Source organism: Pecten maximus, chromosome 13 (assembly GCF_902652985.1).
Source record: "Pecten maximus chromosome 13, xPecMax1.1, whole genome shotgun sequence".
Lineage (NCBI taxonomy): Eukaryota > Metazoa > Mollusca > Bivalvia > Pectinida > Pectinidae > Pecten > Pecten maximus.
In genome coordinates, this window is record NC_047027.1 from 6811889 (window position 1) to 6831353 (window position 19465).

The 19465-nt window shown below is 34.8% G+C and overlaps 1 protein-coding gene across 1 annotated transcript in view; it reads left to right on the forward strand.

Annotated features, from left to right (window-relative positions):
- The window catches only part of LOC117340385 (dynein heavy chain 8, axonemal-like), a 99285-nt gene that overhangs the window by 21242 nt on the left and 58578 nt on the right, over nt 1-19465 (forward strand). Inside the window, exons 27-44 of the mRNA XM_033902147.1 lie at nt 1544-1779; nt 2258-2362; nt 2713-2826; nt 3154-3216; nt 4739-4977; nt 5555-5795; nt 6279-6478; nt 6859-7012; nt 7196-7359; nt 8167-8269; nt 8474-8578; nt 9029-9190; nt 9550-9774; nt 10112-10284; nt 13484-13662; nt 13799-13986; nt 14517-14711; nt 15094-15228. Coding sequence (XP_033758038.1) covers nt 1544-1779; nt 2258-2362; nt 2713-2826; nt 3154-3216; nt 4739-4977; nt 5555-5795; nt 6279-6478; nt 6859-7012; nt 7196-7359; nt 8167-8269; nt 8474-8578; nt 9029-9190; nt 9550-9774; nt 10112-10284; nt 13484-13662; nt 13799-13986; nt 14517-14711; nt 15094-15228 — 2981 coding nt within the window. The remainder of the gene's footprint in view (nt 1-1543; nt 1780-2257; nt 2363-2712; nt 2827-3153; nt 3217-4738; nt 4978-5554; nt 5796-6278; nt 6479-6858; nt 7013-7195; nt 7360-8166; nt 8270-8473; nt 8579-9028; nt 9191-9549; nt 9775-10111; nt 10285-13483; nt 13663-13798; nt 13987-14516; nt 14712-15093; nt 15229-19465) is intronic.

The following is a 19465-nucleotide window of genomic DNA, read 5'->3' on the forward strand; positions in this document are numbered from 1 at the left end:
TTGCTGATCAGCTGCAAGCAGGGTTTACCTGTAGGAAATACAGAGCAGGAAGGAGATCTAGAAATGATGAAAACATTCCTGTGCTTGGTGCCATCAACCATCATAAACTAGTGAAGATTGAGGGTCGGAAAAGGGTGTGTCGGCAATGTTCGAAACAAGGACGCAAAACTCCAAAGGGACGTGCAGTGGAGACATCATTCATGTGCCAATTTTGTGTTATGCCATTGTGCAAAGTTGGTTGTTTTACTGATTACCATGAGAGAAATTAATGAATTTTGAATGTTGACTTGTGTGAAAAGTGCTGAAAAGAACAAAAAAACTTCACAAACTTGTTATTTTGCCATTTTGAAAACATTTACCTGTATCTTACCTGTTCTCGTTAACCTGTGTCTCACCTGATGAGGAATATTCTTGAAACTTACCTTACTAATATTTGAGGTTACCAGTACATCATGGAAGTGCATATTTGGAGGATATAAACACTCAAAGATGTTTTATGTAGGTATACAACTAAGAACTGAAGTTAAATATTTGTGCTTACTTACATGTTATATGTTGCTCATTTCATTACCTTACCTGAGCTTACCTGAGGTATATAATTAGTAACAAATGTGTAATTTTGTTCTTAGAAGATTACAGATTACTGTTATACTTAAAATAAGAATGATAACAAACACTTTCATTCATATCTGAGGCATTTAATAACATTTTCATTAATATTTTACCTTTAATTAGTTGTTTCACCTGTATTATTTACAGGTTAATGAGAAAATACATGCAATATGAACATATGACCTTAATCAGTAGGTAATTTGCAAGTAAAGGTCCAAATTTCAAAAAGATCTCATGGATATTTCAAAAGATATTGACATTTGAATAAAATGATTGAAAAATAAAAAATTTCAGTGAATTAATGTAAATTATACACATGTATACATTGTAACTAATGTGGCAATGAAAGGGTTAAAGTGTGCTACTTTAACTTCCTTCTGTCAGTAAACCAATGATTAAAGTGTGCTACTTTAACTTCCTTCCGTCAGTAAACCAATGATTAAAGTGTGCTACTTTAACTTCCTTCCGTCAGTAAACCAATGATTAAAGTGTGCTACTTTAACTTCCTTCTGTCAGTAAACCAATGATTATAGTGTGCTACTTTAACTTCCTTCTGTCAGTAAACCAATGATTAAAGTGTGCTACTTTAACTTCCTTCTGTCAGTAAACCAATGATTAAAGTGTGCTACTTTAACTTCCTTCTGTCAGTAAACCAATGATTAAAGTGTGCTACTTTAACTTCCTTCTGTCAGTAAACCAATGATTAAAGTGTGCTACTTTAACTTCCTTCCGTCAGTAAACCAGTGATTAAAGTGTGCTACTTTAACTTCCTTCCGTCAGTAAACCAATGATTAAAGTCTGCTACTTTAACTTCCTTCCGTCAGTAAACCAATGATTATAGTGTGCTACTTTAACTTCCTTCTGTCAGTAAACCAATGATTATAGTGTGTTTCTTGCCTATGTAATGAGATGTACCTTTACCATACTGTAGAACCTCTGAAGCTGGCCCTGAGGGTGGAAATCAAGGCCTGGAAGCTTCTGTTTGGAAAAGAACTCAACAGAAAATACCGAAGTAAAATGGAAGAAGTCATCAACTTCATAGATGACTACAGCAAACGTCTGGCTCGTCCAATCAGAGACCTAGAAGATGTGAGGGAGGCAATGGCTGCCCTTACCGACATCAGAGAAAATACCATACAGATAGACATGACATTAGGCCCTGTGGAGGTAAAATGATATGGGAGAGGGAGAAATTTTTACTTTGAGTACATAATTGGGCTCAGAATCACAGCAAAGCCTCAGTTCAGATAGATATTTTATATCATTGGGTAGAATTTCCTTTACGACAAGGCAAACAGCTAATATGATGTATCCAGTCATTTTGAGATAAGGTCTCCTGATAATAGTTGGTGACTACATCAGTGAATAACATACTGAAGGCCCATCGCATGCCATCCAGAAAAATTAAGGTAAAATGTCTTGCCCTAGGACAACCATGACAGGAAAGAAAGGCACATTCTTAGCTTCCTTTGAAACACAAACCGACATTGATAGGGAGGGTTGAACTGCACATCTTTGAACTTCACCTGAGGTTACATGGCCAGCAAGCTATCACAGTCCCTCAACTTGATGTAACTAGTTAATATGAATGATTTATACCATGTATAGTGTGTTTTGTGGAACATTGCTAGTTGTTTTATTTCAGGAATCCTATGCTATGCTGCATGATTTTGAGGTGACCATTCCCAAGGAGGAGACTGATAAAGTGGACTCTGTCAGATATTCCTTCCACAAGCTCATTGCCAGCTCAGTAAGTTTTGTCATCACACTTCAATGGTGTGTTATCTATGGTATATATACAGCTTCACACCGGGTCGTCTGGAAAATTCTTTTTATTTAAGATTGTAAGCAAGCAGATGAATGAAATATATTTGTAAGTTTTAAGATCACATTTACATTGAGAGTACTAGTGTCGCCACATGAAAAATTTCTGATCGGTTACTTCTTAGGAAAAATATTTGCCAGTGCAATGTAAACGTAAAGTTTAGTCTCTGCAGATGCTTGTTCTTTCTTTGTCTTCCAAAGACTAGGAGTGTTAATGATATACTTCCTTGAAATGTTGAAGGGTTGGTTTGTGTGATTGCATCATTATGTTTTCAGAATCAAATTCAAGATGAGCTTGTCAGTGTTCAGCCCGGCTTCAAGAGTGAGTTACTGGTGTCGGTGGAGGTATTCCATAAAGACGTTTCTGATTTCGGACTCAACTACGACACTGTAGGTATTTCATATGGTCAGCCTATCAGATTACAGCTTCTTGACTTGTATTGATCTAATATTGTTCCTTAGAGATGTCATCATAGTGCATTTTATAATAGCAGTTTTGTTCATACCATCTAAAGTTATGTGTAAAGTAGTATGTTTTTGATGTAACTTATCCGATTTAAGTTGAAAATAGTTCAACAATTGAAAAACTGTTGAAAATAGTTCCAAGTATACAGTAATCATTGATATCCGACCTCAAATTTTCTGTGCATTTAGATTGTTTTCCCAGTGATTTCAGTTTTCCTAACTTATGAAATATACATGTATATATTTTTGCAGGATGGTCCCATGTGTGAGGGCATCACTCCAACTGAAGCTAATGACAGACTGCAGGCTTTCCAGGTCTGTCTCATTACACACCTGATGGGTCACAAATTCTTAATATGTAAAAACATCTTGAAATGATAGTTAACTTTTAATATCAGTACTATTATATACATGAAATACCTGACATATCTTTAGTTAGAATTAAATTTATTTCACACATTAATATCAGACAATTATGCATTGTTAGGTAATCAAATTTTTTTAACAATTTCTAGAATCTAGTACCTTAATATAGTAAGGTAATAAAAAACTTTAACAATTTCTAGTATTTAGTACCTTAAGGTATTCACAAACAGGTTTAATTGAAACATAAGGATTGGATATTGCCTTGGTCAATCTCATGGGGAGAATGATAATTTATGATTTTACTGGTACAGTATATTTTGACTATTGCTCATGTGTGATATATTGATATCAAAGTAACCTTGTATTTACAGAGTCAGTTTGATGAGCTGTATGTATGGTATCTACAGTGTGTGATATACCGTATTTGACCTAATAAGGGCGCAGGGCGCGGGTAATTGACAGTGGGGGCGCCCTTATTAAGATGAGTTATTCTGAAGTTTTATAAAATAGACTATACCTTATAGCAGAATACCAAAGGTTGTGGAAACGGTAAAATATTCAGTCATAAAAATATCCCAGATGAAGATATCTATTCATTATCATATATTAAGCTTAAACATCACTTGAATACTCATGTAAACCTGTAAACCATGCCAGCTGATCTTTAGACCAGAGAACGTGTGTTCCACCATTTATGTTCAAATGGAACTCTTTTGTGTTCTATTTATAGAAACAGGTGATTTCCCAGATCATATCAGACATCGTTTTCTTTGACCTAATAATTGATTTACAATGTCTTTTACTAGCTTTCTGTTCTGAACAAAAGTTATTTATCAACAAGAATGAAGTCTTTACTTTATCTTCAAATAAAGATGGTAAGTTATAATTTGTATGTGTGTTTAGTTTTGGGTGCTCTTTGCACTGACATGTCATCTGTAGCCTGTAGGAATACACAAAATGTGGCGAAACATGTGTTCCAGTTACTTAATTTGCTGAAGAAAATTGAACACATAAAGTAGCAAAATATTTCACATGAATTATTACTTTTGAACACCATTTTGACACCATTTTGACACTCGGTCAAAGATTTATTTCCTTGAAAAAAGGTAGGGGCGCCCTTATTAGGTCAAATACGGTATTGATATCAAAGTAACCTTGTATTTACAGAGTCAGTTTGATGAGCTGTATGTATGGTATCTACAGTGTGTGATATATAGATATCAAAGTAACCTTGTATTTACAGAGTCAGTTTGATGAGCTGTATGTATGGTATCTACAGTGTGTGATATATAGATATCAAAGTAACCTTGTATTTACAGAGTCAGTTTGATGAGCTGTATGTATGGTATCTACAGTGTGTGATATATAGATATCAAAGTAACCTTGTATTTACAGAGTCAGTTTGATGAGCTGTATGTATGGTATCTACAGTGTGTGATATATTGATATCAAAGTAACCTTGTATTTACAGAGTCAGTTTGATGAGCTGTACAACAAGTATGGTATCTACAGTGCTGGAGAGCAGCTGTTTGGACTGACTGTGACAGAGTACCCCAGTCTGATGAGGATCCGTAAGGAGCTTGGCCTGCTCCAGAAACTGTACGGCCTCTACAGCACTGTGATGACTGTAATCAATGGTTACTTTGACATTCTGTGGACAGAAGTGGACATTGAAAAGATCAATGGAGAACTGAGTGATCTGCAGAACAGGTAGGAAACATTGTAATATTGAAGGTATAGACTGATGCATGCATTGTTTTATACAGATTAATGAATAAGTCAACAAGAGGTTTAAATTGCCTAAATAATTTCATTCTGTAATTATGATATTGTTCACAAAGATCAGTCTTGTTTGATTTCTAATAAGGAACAGATTTCATTAATATGTTTTCATTTCTTCTGCTAGGGACCAATCTGGTATGTCTGGCTTACTAAAATGTTTAAAGGGATTCTGGTTACATTCTAATAGCAGGACCAGGTTGTTCAAAGGGTGATTAGTCTAAACACAGTTAAACAAGAATTTTAAAATCCTGATTTTAAAGTAAAGGAGAAATGAGATTTTCACTAATCAAGCGATTAAGCTAACCATCCTTAGAACAACTGGGCCCAGGGAGATTCATCTATTACAAGAGTCCAGGTTTTGTTTGAAATGAAAGAGATGAAAACTAAAATTTATGTTGACATTCATTGTGTTCAGCATTTTTAGTAGGTATAAATCTCAAGTTTCTCCATATATGATTATGAACGTTTGAAGGTTATATTATAAGCATTTGGGTCTACATACTAGATGTCGTCGACTGCCTAAAGCACTGAAGGAATGGCAGGCATTTCTGGAGCTGAAGAAAAAGATTGATGACTTCAGTGAGTCTTGTCCATTGCTAGAACTCATGTCCAATAAGGCAATGAAGGAGCGTCATTGGGACCGTATCGCCAAGTTAACTGGGCACACATTTGATTTTGACTCAGAAAATTTCACACTCAGGGACATCATGAAGGCACCCCTTCTCAAATACAAGGAAGATATTGAGGTACAATGGTTTCATAGGATCCCACCATTATGGTTGATACCATGTATCACTGTCAGATAACCTACATATACAAAATATTTACTCTGTATTTAACAGCTACCCAGTGTTAAAGAAAGATGCTAAATTGATCATTGAATGCATGTCATTAAAATGGAAAGATTTTAATTGATCCATAGTTCTCAGCAAAAAAATATTTGGCCACAAGTCTTCCACATTACAACCAGCAAACACATACTGGGTCTTCCATAATTGTTAATTTTTGAATTTTCAATGTTTTCTCATCTTTTCTTTGAGAAATATCAACAGGAAAGTTGGTGTGAAACTCAAGTATTAGGTCTCTAATTTGTCACTTGATATATTCTGAAAGTAAACAAAATATCTTATTTTCTGTTTATTCACCAAATTCATATTTTTGACATCCATAGACCATGCAACATTTGATGTTTGTTATAAACATACAAATAACATACTGAATATTTACAGGATGTGTGTATATCTGCTGTAAAAGAAAAGGACATAGAAGCTAAACTGGCTGTTGTTATTGCTGACTGGAACGGGCGAATACTGAGCTTCTCTAACTTCAAGGCTCGTGGGGAACTACTGCTGAAAGGTGGTGAGACTTCCGAGATCATTGCTATGCTGGAGGACAGCCTCATGGTTCTCAGCTCTCTCCTAAGTAACAGGTTAGTAAACAGAAATGTGTGGTTAAGTCCCTCAGGTAGTGAACTGGGATTCACATTTTTCGCAAGAAGAAGGTAACTTTCATGGAGAATTCAAAGTTACACCTAATAAACATATTACTTTCATAGTTTATTTATAAATGAAGATTTAGTAAAATTTCAGTCCCAATATTTCGCTGCTGTTTTTGATAGAATTTTATTAAGATTTAGTAAAATTTCAGTCCCAATATTTCGCTGCTGTTTATGATATATCTAGTTCTTGTGATAATTACAAAATTAGATGTCAGTGCTATGCTGGAAAGGTTGAGTCCTGTAATATGATGAGACTATCATGTATTACATGAGATTTATTGAGTAACTTGAGTAATGACTTCCCTGTACAGGTACAATGCCCCTTTTAAGAAGACTATACAGGAGTGGGTGGCCAAGCTGTCCAATACTAACGACATCCTGGAAAACTGGCTCATTGTACAGAACCTTTGGGTCTACTTGGAGGCTGTGTTTGTGGGCGGAGACATTGCCAAACAGCTTCCACAGGTGTTTATTTAAAATCAAGATTGTACTTGCATGCATTTTGTAACAACCATATTATCAACTACTGTTATATTCATCACTGTATTAGCATTTTTTTTGTATGAACACGAACAAAACTGAAAAATATTTGGCAAGAAGGTATACTGGAAACAAATTTTGTGATGTCATAAATCCTAATACTTTCAGGAAGCCAAGCGATTCCAGAACATTGATAAGTCTTGGGTGAAGATCATGTTACGTGCCCACGAGGTCACCAATGTGGTGCAGTGCTGTGTAGGGGACGAGACCCTGGGGCAGCTATTACCTCATCTACTGGAACAGTTAGAACTCTGTCAGAAATCTCTCACTGGGCAAGTATTGACTGTCAGAAATCTCTCCCTGGGCAAGTATTGACTGTCAGAAATCTCTCGCTGGGCAAGTGTTGACTGTCAGAAATCTCTCGCTGGGCAAGTATTGACTGTCAGAAATCTCTCTGGGCAAGCGTTAACTGTCAGAAATCTCTCACTTGGCAAGTATTGACTGTCAGAAATCTCTCTGGGCAAGTGTTAACTGTCAGAAATCTCTCACTAGGCAAGTATTGACTGTCAGAAATCTCTCACTGGGCAAGTATTGACTGTCAGAAATCTCTCACTGGGCAAGCATTCACTGTCAGAAGTCTCCCACTGAGCAAGTATTGACTGTCAGAAATATCTCACTTGGCAAGTATTGACTGTCAGAAATCTCTCTGGGCAAGCGTTAACTGTCAGAAATCTCTCACTGGGCAAGTATTGACTGTCAGAAATCTCTCAACAGGCAAGTATTGACTGTCAGAAATCTCTCCCTGGGCAAGTATTGACTGTCAGAAATCTCTCAACAGGCAAGTATTGACTGTCCGAAATCTCTCCCTGGGCAAGTATTGACTGTCAGAAATCTCTCCCTTGGCTAGCGTTAACTGTCAGAAATCTCTCAATAGGCAAGTATTGACTGTCAATTGAATCAATACTGAGTATATATATTGGATGACTATTATATAGTAAGCTCTTTACAATACTGGGTATGTCTTGTCTGAAATATCCATCATGTCATCAACAGTTCAAGCAGGCATATTAATTATGATTTGTTTTTGTTTTTTGGGTTTTTTTTTTTTTTAACTGATAACCATTTTGTTTTTCTTGCAGGTATTTGGAGAAAAAAAGACTGGTGTTCCCAAGATTTTTCTTTATTTCTGACCCAGCCTTGCTGGAAATCCTTGGACAGGCCAGTGATTCCCACACAATCCAGGTAGGAAGAAACTTAATATGTTAAACAATGCCCACCAGTGTAACCTCTTCTGTTTACTCTGTACTTCTCTTATAATATGTCATATTGTTCTCCATGTAATTGCTAGTTTACTATGATTTAATTCAAAATACAATTCTTTGGATTGACATATAAATAACATTGATTACAAGACATATAAATGTATTTGATTATTCTTTTATCCAGGCTCATTTGCTGGGAATATTTGAAAATGTGAATGAGGTCGAGTTCCACGAAAAGGATTATGACAGAATGATGGCTGTCGTCTCCAGAGAAGGAGAAAAGATTATGGTTGGTGACAGTTAAAGGGCTTATAACTCCACAGAATTATCATACACTTTGCTTATCTGTCAGCTGTGTTGTTTCATTTATCAAAATGTTACTGATTGAATTATCTCATGACTTGAGCTTCCAATTAAATGGCATTATGTATATAAATAGAAAAGACTGTTTGGCTGGCTGGAATACTTCAGCTACTGAGTGATAGGAGTAGTGTGATGGGTTTGATAATGGTAGTTGTATGCCTGTCAGAATGCAAGATCAACTAAAACATAAGGAGCTGACACAGAAGGCCACTCAGATTTTCTACATGGGAACGAAATGCCTGACCGTGTCAATTTTCTGACAATATAATTATCTCAGAACACCAGTAACAGTAATTCAAGCATTATTGGTTGTGGTGATAATTCTACTCTGAATTTGGTACATGTTAACTCCATGGTGGCATATAACTGTTGACAGTTGGAGACAGAGATCAATGCCAAGGGTAATGTGGAGATGTGGCTTGGAGAACTACTGTATCAACAACAGAGATCACTACACGGCGTCATCAGGGACGCATTCCGCAACATCAACACACCTGAGTTCGAGCTGCTGGGATTCCTTGCCAACTTTCCTGCTCAGGTTTGTTACAGATACACTAACGGAAAAGATATCTTAAGTGATCATATGTTCATATATGGTCTGATTAATTCATTGTTATCCTTAACTCATATTGTTTGGCACTAAGCTGATGCCTTTTAGTTAGTCTGCCTGTGTCAATTTCAGTTTAGTAAAATAGTAAAAATGCTTAGTTTTGTTGCCATGTGATACAGCCAGCCTTCTTTGTATAAAAATGATTATTGACTCTTTGGCATATTGGTGGATAATATGGTAATGTCATGTATAGCAGGCTGGATAAGAGGCGGTCACAAATCGGCTATGAGTTTTGATGAGTAGTCTTTATACTGTTTTGAATCACCCTCTATCTTTGCTCGGTTTAGGTTGGTTTACTAGGCATCCAGATGATATGGACTAGAGATGCCGAGATTGCGCTGCAGCATGCTCGCAGTGACAAGAAAATTATGCAAACGACCAACCAACGCTTCCTGGATATGCTCAACAAGCTGATAGAACAGACAACTCATGACCTCACTAAGGTGGAAAGAGTCAAGTACGAGACACTTGTCACAATCCACGTTCACCAGCGTGACATATTTGATGACTTGGTGAGTGGAGTGATCTAAACTTAGGAAGTTGTAATTTTGTTTATTAGCTCACCGGGAACTCGTCACATGACTCCTTTCCTATTCAGGAGTTGAAGGACATGTGAATGAGCCCCAAAGCTTTTCTTTTAAATATCAACAGAATATTTATTTTTTGATTGATCTTTTGAAAAGTGACCATAAATAACATCATATCAGATCAAGGAAGTTACGTAATTAACACAAGATACTGTAACTTTCTATATTGCTAATTGAATCTCTCTAAATAAGTATCACAAGGAAAAAAATATACAGAAAAACAAAATATTAAAAACAAATATGATTTCCATCTGATCTGTAGACGAGGATGCACATTAAGTCAGTAACAGACTTTGAGTGGTTGAAGCAGGCCAGGTTTTACTTCAAGGAGGACACAGACCAATGTATAGTCCAAATCACAGATGTAGACTTTATCTACCAGAATGAGTTCCTTGGCTGTACAGACCGACTTGTCATCACCCCACTCACTGATAGGTATTCTTATAAATTGTATAAATTGTTCCCTCAGGAAAGTTCTTTTCAGAAATTTGTCATCTGAATTTGTATTATCTGAGGTTTGGATTTTAAACACAAATGTTAAAAAGTTTTTAGCTCACCTGGGGACCTTTTCACGAAAGTTCGTAAGTGTAATTTTGATCGTAAGTGTAAATTTACGATTATGGTGGTTTTCACAAAGGAACTTACGAAAATCTTAAGTGCAAAATTCATCGTAAGTCTACGAGAGCACATAACCCACTCGTAAGTGTAATATTTTACTCTTACGATGAAAAATTCGTCGTAAGTGTGATTCTTAGGGGTAAAATATAAAGTGTTTAACAAAATGGCGGCAGTGGTCTGTTTATCCCAAAACAATCACGCATTAGTCCTAACCCCTTAACTCCCAACTAGAATTCTACGCCAATAACATGTCGGCATTAGAGCAATGGTCGCATCCCCATTGTTTAGGCTACCTACTGATGAGATACAGTAGGAATGTAAGTAGATTCTAACACAAATCGACAAATTTTAATGATTTTCACATTCAAAATACTATTACATTATACATTTTGAAGCCAAGAAAAAACTTTTCGAAGTACACAATGCTATCATTCATAACGTACCTAAAAATGATCAAAGTTTCCAGAAATCCGTATTATTTGAACAAATCACCGCAGGAACTTGAGGTCATGCAAGAGCGAGTTGATAACACAAGCACCTGCGCGAATACGATCGACAGCAACTTGCAACTTTTTGTCGTTTTCATGACACAATAAATGGTCTTAGTTTCATCAGGAAACATTACTTTTGTAACAAGATGATTAAAATAAAAGCATGTATTTTGTTAACAATAATAATAAAAAGATAAATAAATAAATAAAGCCGACGACAGCAAAAGCTATTTATAGTAATCGGGTATTTCCCAGATGATCAGTTGCTAAATCATAAATGGTTGACAGACATGTGACTGGTGCCGATTGTTATCGTGGATCTCACATATTACTGATACAAATCGTCATCGTCAACTAAACTTACAAACTGTGAAGTGACACTGGACATTGTGAAGAGTTACGTACAAAAAACAGACGAAACAGTCAATGTAAAGTAAGTAATAATGAATTAAAGTTATTTTATCACGAGAATACAAAATGTGCCAGCAATATCCTACATGTAAACTCTATAAATATAATACATATATATTTATGATAGTGTTTTTCCTGGCACAGAATAAACCTCAGAGAACTCCCAAACTACATGTCTGTGCATACTTAGGATGCATTGTAATTCCGGGCAAAATATGCCATACAACGTAGAAATAACAGTTGATTTCAATTGACTCTAGATCTAGTATTTTATTGTGTCTGTATCATATTTCTTAAGGCAACATTGTTATATATCATACATAATTTTGTCAATTTAAAAAAGCCATGGGACTCCTGGATTTCAAAATGAAACTCTCAATTTTTACATTACAAAACCAAAGGGGCATGTCTAGTTTTATATTAAAAAATAGTCAGAAATACCTATTGTCAATAAATTATATATATATTTCTGACTATTTTTTTTTATATAAAACTAGACATGCCCCTGTGACACAACTACAAGGAAAAACCTGTCACAAGTATCTACATGTAGGCCTAATGTTAATTTTATTTGTTGTGTTACAAGATAGGTATATATTGGGTACAAATAGTAAAAACATCTTGTTCTGTTTGCCAATTTTCTGCACATGTTTATGTGTACCAATTATATTATATTAATCTGTTTCATTTTACATACACACAAAGTGAAGAAAATTAATGGAAGATTAAAAGTGAGGCATATTCTATGTAGAATTTCAGTTTTGCAATAGTGGTTACATATAATTAAGAAATATTGCCACATGATATAGTTGACAATAGAGCCAAGAGGTGATAGAGGATTACTGAAAAGACCAAATAGTTGTTCTTTGGTTTAACTATTGTGCAGCTCTACAATGTTTGAACAATTGTGCACTAGTATAGGTTGAAGTCATACATATATAATCATGTTAGAGCACATATTCTCTACAATTAAAATGTTGATATTATAGCTTCTTGACTTGTTATTTTGTTAATATTGATCATAATTATCTGCTTTGCCATCCATGTATATGTGAGCTCATTTCATGTACTTCATTATTGACTGTATGTCTCATTTGAAATTTTGAAGTGAGCATTATATTGGTCATGTTATTCAAAATAATTCAGTAATGCCTTTCAAATAAAATATTTACTGTAGAGAGAGAGAGAGAGAGAGAAAACAATTACAAAAGAACGAAAGCATATATAGACTAGTACATTAAAACAAAAACAACACAAAAATATTTAATAATAGACGAGTAAATTATTGTATTACAATCGCATTCTTGATGTGTAAAAAAATATATCGTACCGTGGCATTATGACCAGAGACGTATATACTGTACCTGATATACAAGTCTCTGTTATGACATAAGGCGGCATGGCACGATATACTTTTTTACAAATTAAACATGCGATTGTAATACAATAAATTACTCGTCTATAATGTAACATTTTGATTAAAAACCTCATATTCATGCCAACAAGTGAGACATTTCTCATAATCATCTCCCACAAGTACTGATCGTAACTGCAGGTATTGCGGAAGTTAAAACGAGCGGTCTACGCATGGGCTTCAAAAACGAAAGTAGGTTGCTAAGGAGAATTTTACTCGTAAGTGTAATCGTAGCAGTTTTCGTAAGTGTAAAACTTTAGAATCATCGTAAGAGTAAAAATAATCTTACGAGTGCTTTCGTGAAAACCACTTAAGATTTCACTTACGATAATCGTAAGAATAATCGTAAGTGTAAAACTTACGAACTTTCGTGAAAAGATCTCCTGGTCCTGATTTCTGATCTTAAAATCTTGTGTTGTGACATACAATATGATTTCTGAAGTTGAAATCTTGTTTGTGACACGCAACCTGTCAAATTATTTATCTTGAAATCTTTTATTGTACCATGCAACCTTACTTCTTCTCTTAAAATCTTGTTATTTTACATGCAACCTGATTTCTGATCTTAAAAGCATGCATTATGACATGCAACCCTGATTTCTGATCTTGAAATCTTGCTTTGTGACATAGAACCTGATTTCATCCTCGTGGCTTGGTACTGGAGGACTGGTGTTTGTTGTATAATTGTGTATATCTACAGGTGTTACATCACACTGGCTCAGGCTTTGGGAATGTCTATGGGTGGAGCACCTGCTGGGCCTGCTGGAACAGGGAAAACAGAAACCACTAAAGACATGGGCAAGGCTCTTGGCAAATACGTTGTCGTCTTCAACTGTTCGGATCAGATGGACTTTAGAGGTCTTGGCCGAATCTACAAAGGTGATTCTATAAATAAGAACCATGAAGATGTTGTTGTCGTGAAAATATTGCCAGAATCGGGAACATTTCAAAACAGATTTTCTAAGGTGCTAAATTCAAATTTCTACAAGTTATAGTTTGAAATTGTTTTACATAGGACTTGCCCAGTCTGGATCATGGGGATGTTTTGATGAGTTCAACAGAATTGAGTTGCCTGTATTGTCTGTAGCTGCACAGCAGATCTACATAGTTCTGGTCGCCAAAAAGGAGAGAAAGAAGGAGTTCATTTTCACTGATGGAGACAATGTTGATCTGAACCCAGAATTTGGTCTCTTCATCACCATGGTAATTACACTTGTTTCCATTTGTTGTCTCACTTTCTCTGTAGAAAATGCCAATTTTCATGTTTAGGGCATTTGGCTTTTAGCACTGCTTTGTAAAATATTAAGCAAATATTGCTGCTGTAGACAGGAATTCCTGCACTGGCCATAGAATCCCATCTTGTTTCACGAGAAAATCTCGCCATGTTTATATTAGAAATCCTTTTGTTTCTTATTAGAACCACTGTGACATTACCTGACTTACCAAATTTGCTATGTTAATGGATGATCTTTTTAGCAGATGTAATGGTTGGACATTAAGGATTAAAATGGTCAATGTTTCTCTGATGCTTAGATACCACTGCCAGATGTTGAAGTTTGGAGAAGAAACACCTTATTTCTATGATATTACATGCTATAAACAGGCATTGGGAAATTACATGTATACAACCAATGTCTAAAACTGAATTTGTTCCAGACACCTGTGTACAGATAGTCTGTAATTGAGACAGAAGACAATAGGGCTGACATACACAAATTTACATTCTATCACAGAACCCTGGGTATGCCGGTCGTCAGGAGCTGCCTGAGAATCTGAAGGTCCAGTTCAGGACAGTAGCTATGATGGTTCCTGACCGTCAGATCATCATGAGGGTCAAGTTGGCCAGTTGTGGTTTCCAGGAAAATATCATCCTGGCCCAGAAATTCTACACCCTGTACAAGTTGTGTGAGGAGCAGCTTTCCAAACAGGTATGGCATATATATTCTTCTCTTGAGAAGTAGCATAAACATCAAGTGTACAAACTGTTTATATTGAGAAAACAGTTTGATCCATGTACACTGAATGTATATCCAGCTGGAAACTTAAAGATGAAAATTGCTAGCTGTTTTGGTAACAAATTCTGAATAGATAATTGATGTAGTCAGTAAACAAACACATTTTATGTAACACATTATTTACATAATAGGTATATTGTCGTAGTGTTTTATTCAAGCATGTTTTATTTACAAATATGCCAATGAATCAGACACTAATGAAAAATCTTATAAGCTGTCTTCTCACAGATGTTTGAAATGCTGCAAATTTTCCCTTCCATTTAATTTTGAACCTTTATCATTTCTGTTTTGACAGGTGCATTATGATTTTGGTTTGAGGAACATCCTGTCTGTGTTGAGAACACTCGGAGCCAATAAGAGAGCTCGTCCCAATGACACTGAGAGCACTATCGTGATGAGAGTGTTGAGAGACATGAATCTCTCCAAACTGGTAATCCACTTTCTAGCTCATTAGTAAGTCTTATGAGGTCAAATCAGTTCTGTAAACAGTGTTCAGTATTTCAGGGTGTTAGTAACACTAGTAGGCTGTATGGTATCATTTCTTGTTCTTCTGCATCTGGTGTGTTATTAGCTCATCTGCCCAAAAGGCAAGTGAGCTTATGCCGTGGTGCGGCGTCCGTCATCTGGCCGGCCGGCCGGCGTAAACTTTTAATTAAAACAACTTCTTCTCAATAACCAAGAGGCCTAGGGACTTGATATTGGACCTGTAGCATGCTGGAGTGAAGGGCTACCAAGTTTGTTCAAATAAATGACCTTGACCCCCATTCAAGGTCACACGGGTGGGATAGCCTATAATCTTCAAATGGCTTCTTCTCGATAACCAAGAGGTGTAGGGACTTTATATTAGGCCTGTAGCATGTTGGGGTGAAGGGCTATGAAGTTTGTTCAAATAAATGACCTTGACCTACATTCATGGTCACAGGGGTGAAATCGGCTTAAATGTGTAGACAATAATTTTGCGATAGGCAATATGGAGGGTTAAAAGGGACATAATTATATGTTTAACTTTTCTTGTTTGTTTAACCATTTAACTTATTGTTTTGATTATTGTTCCTTTATCTTTTATTTTTTCATTTCTTTATTTTTACATCGTGATAAGTTTTGATATTAAATTTCTTTTATTCAGCGGTAGATAGTTTGTGTTTCTTTGTTTTATATTCCTTTTGCTGCAGACTGATGCTATAAACTAAGTAAAATTGTGTTTAACAATTTTAGATATTAGTCGGCTATTTCTATTTTGTGACCAAAAACTTTGATTTCATATGTCATTTTTTCAGTTTCTGCTTGATAGTTTTATGGTTTTCAAATTTAGTGGTTAAATATCGCATTTTCTTCTTTTCCTATTTGGTTATTTAAGTATATTTTGTTTCACAACAACAATGTAAGTGTTTCAGAATTATGTCCCAAATAACCCTTGATGCATTTTTTCCAACTATTCTAACACCAGGGGGCAGTAAAATCTAAACATAAATATATAATCACGGGGCGCTCCCCAACAACCACCGACTGGTAACTTCATATTATGATTTTATCAAAACGGTTAAATCCTAGGCATTGTGCTTATTAGATATGTAATTATTAGTATTGAGACACCGTTTGTGTACCCATAAAATGTTTCTTTTTGACGATTTTTCCGTGTCGTTTTACGACATCGCTCAACTTTTGTGACGGAAGTGGGTCAATCTAGACATACGTTCATCTTTTCGATAACAAATCTAATCTCTTATGGAGTCGTAGGTTTCCTAGGTCTAGTGTAAATGTTACGTGTTCATTCACGTTTTAGAGACAGGCGACGTTTAAATATGTAATATTTTGAAAATGTCTTTATTGTTTGTTTGTTTAATGAAATTACTGTGTCGTTAGTTTATGCTTTGATGTCTTGATCAGCTGATATTTGTTTATGTTGTGGAGCAACGACATTTCGAGAGTCATATCTCGTACACATTAGCTAAGTACGATGACACGAACTTTCAAGGAACTACGTATACTGTACATGTACTTCAGTACACACTAGCAGTATATTAAATAATTCTTTTTCAGTAATAGAAGTTTTTTTTCTCAAATTCTTAATGAAATATAGATATGTTCTAATGCTTTAAATTTTGACAGTGTCAAATTATATCATCTGTTGCATTGATTAATAAATGAAATAAGTTTTCAAATATATTTAAACCCTTCACTTTTATGCACCAAAGAAAGCAATATGCAAGAAAGCTGTTCTGATAAATTTTAAGCTAAAATATTGTCAATTATTATGTTGCATTAGGAAAAATTATGTTGCTTTGGGTGTATAGAAAGATGTCATGCATTTTTTTTTATCTTTTAAAATTAAATCAATTTCAATTTATTACAAGAAATATCAGATAGAAAATTATTTGACAAAATCAAAGAGTTACCAGGTTTTAGCTATCACAATTTTACAAAATAGTTTACTTTGAAATTTCATGAATTAGTAAATTTTCAAATATCTATAAGTTGCTTTATTATCAATTCCATATCAACATATTTCAACCCTTTGCTTACATGTGCCAAAGAAAACCATGTGTGAGAAACCTGTTCTGAGAAAATTTTACTAAAATTATGTTGATTGTTATATCATATAAGTTAATTAACTAATTTAGGGTGTGGAACCATGTTGTAGTTTTGTCTTTTGAATTTGTAATCAGTTTCAACTTATTACAAAAGGTATAATAGAAAACTACTTGTCAAAATTAAAGAATTGCTAATATTTTGTTATCACTATTTTACAAAATAGTTTTTCTCCAAAATTTCATCTGCACATAGGTAGCATTAGTGGTAAATTTTGAAATATCTTTGCTTTAAATATCATTCCGACATATTTCAAGCTTTCGCTGACATATACCAAAGAAAACAATGTGCAAGACACCAATTCTGACAAATTTATACTTAAGTTTTTGGAACTATTATGTATTTACTGTGTTGCACTATGTTAAATTCAATGTTGGGGAACAAAGTAGTTGTTTTTTTTATCTTTTGAATTTAAACTTTACTTATATAAAGGTATTATAGAAAATTATTTGACAGTTTCAAACAATGACCAGGATTTAATAATAACCATTCTACAAGATAGTCTTCTTCATAATGTCATCTCCACACAGGTGAAATACAGTAACACTACAGTAGGACTAGTGTACATGTAAATAGTTTATATGTTTCTTTTTTTTAGGCCAACACCACCATATGCAAACATTTACATTAGGAAGGGTGTTACAAATTGTTGGCCAAAGACTGCAGTTAATTTCCCTCTATATTCTACTGAAGAAAAAAATTCAGGATTTTGAAACTTTACATAAAATCTGGTTTTAATTTCATATTGTAGAACTATTTTCTCAATATCAAACTATTTCGATATTGGGATAACACCATTTTCTTTTATTTTCACATCTTTTACAATTGCAACTGTAACAAATAAAAATTAAAAAGTTTTAAACAGGTACTGAAATTGCAGGCCTTAGACCGCAAGTAATTATCCTCTATGTTCTACTTAAAAAAAAAATTCATTAAAATGTTTTTGAGACTTTGCATAAAATATGGTTTTCATTTCATTTTGTAGAAGTACTCTCTCAATTTCAAGCCATTTAGATATTAAGAAACAAATTTTCCACAATTTTCACTTCTTTGGTACTATTGCCACTGTAAGATAGTTAATTATTTATTATTGAGGGGCCGCGGTAGTGTTTCTCCTGGACCGGTACTCCGGCTTTCCTCCACCTCTAAACCTGACACGTCCTTAAATGAACTTAGCGGTTAATAGGATGTTAAACCAAATACACCAAGTATATTAGTATTATATATATAGAAGAAGTATAGTTTGAACAGTTATCCTGCAGAAGAAAATGGGAGCTGACAATCAGTCCGGTATGTGCTGTCATGGTTATGTCTTTGGACAAGACCACTTTACCCTTTTTGTTCTGAATGGCATGCAATGGGCCTCTTGTAATTTGTTCAGTCAGGTAGTCACCAACTACTACAAGGAGACCCAGCCTCAGACTTAAAGATGCTACTTATTTTTTAGAATCTTGGCAAACTGGTCTACACTGCTACCTTACAAGAAGTTTAAATCATTTATTTGAAAAGAAAATATTATTTATTTTGCTTGGTAAGCTCCATTTCCTGGATGGCTTGTGGACAGACAGGTCTCCTGCATGTTGTTCAGAGGTAGTCACTAACTACTACAAGGAGACCCTGCCTCAAACTGACTCAGCTGGCTATTCAAAGGGTGATAAACAAAGCTAACAAATAACAAAGCAAATATATATATAAGAGTAAGAGATAATTTGCCACTTAATTTTCAGAAACTCCAGGGCAAACTGGTGTACACTGCTACCTGATAAAAGGTTGAAAAAGTTATTTAAAAATAAAAATATGATTTATTATGCATTATTAAGCTTCCTTTACATGAATTATTGGTCAAATTCACATAAATAATTTAAAACTTGCTAATTACTTAATTTTCATCTGTGATAGAAAAAGGGAGATAACTCGCTCACCTGTTCTTGATATTAAATTACATGGGTAATAAGATATTTCCCTAAAGTTATATTCATGATCGATCAATTATCGATATGATGATGATTGATAATGAACTTATTAGTGATTCCCAACACTACTGAAGAAGTTTTCGAATAAAAAAAATTAGACAATCT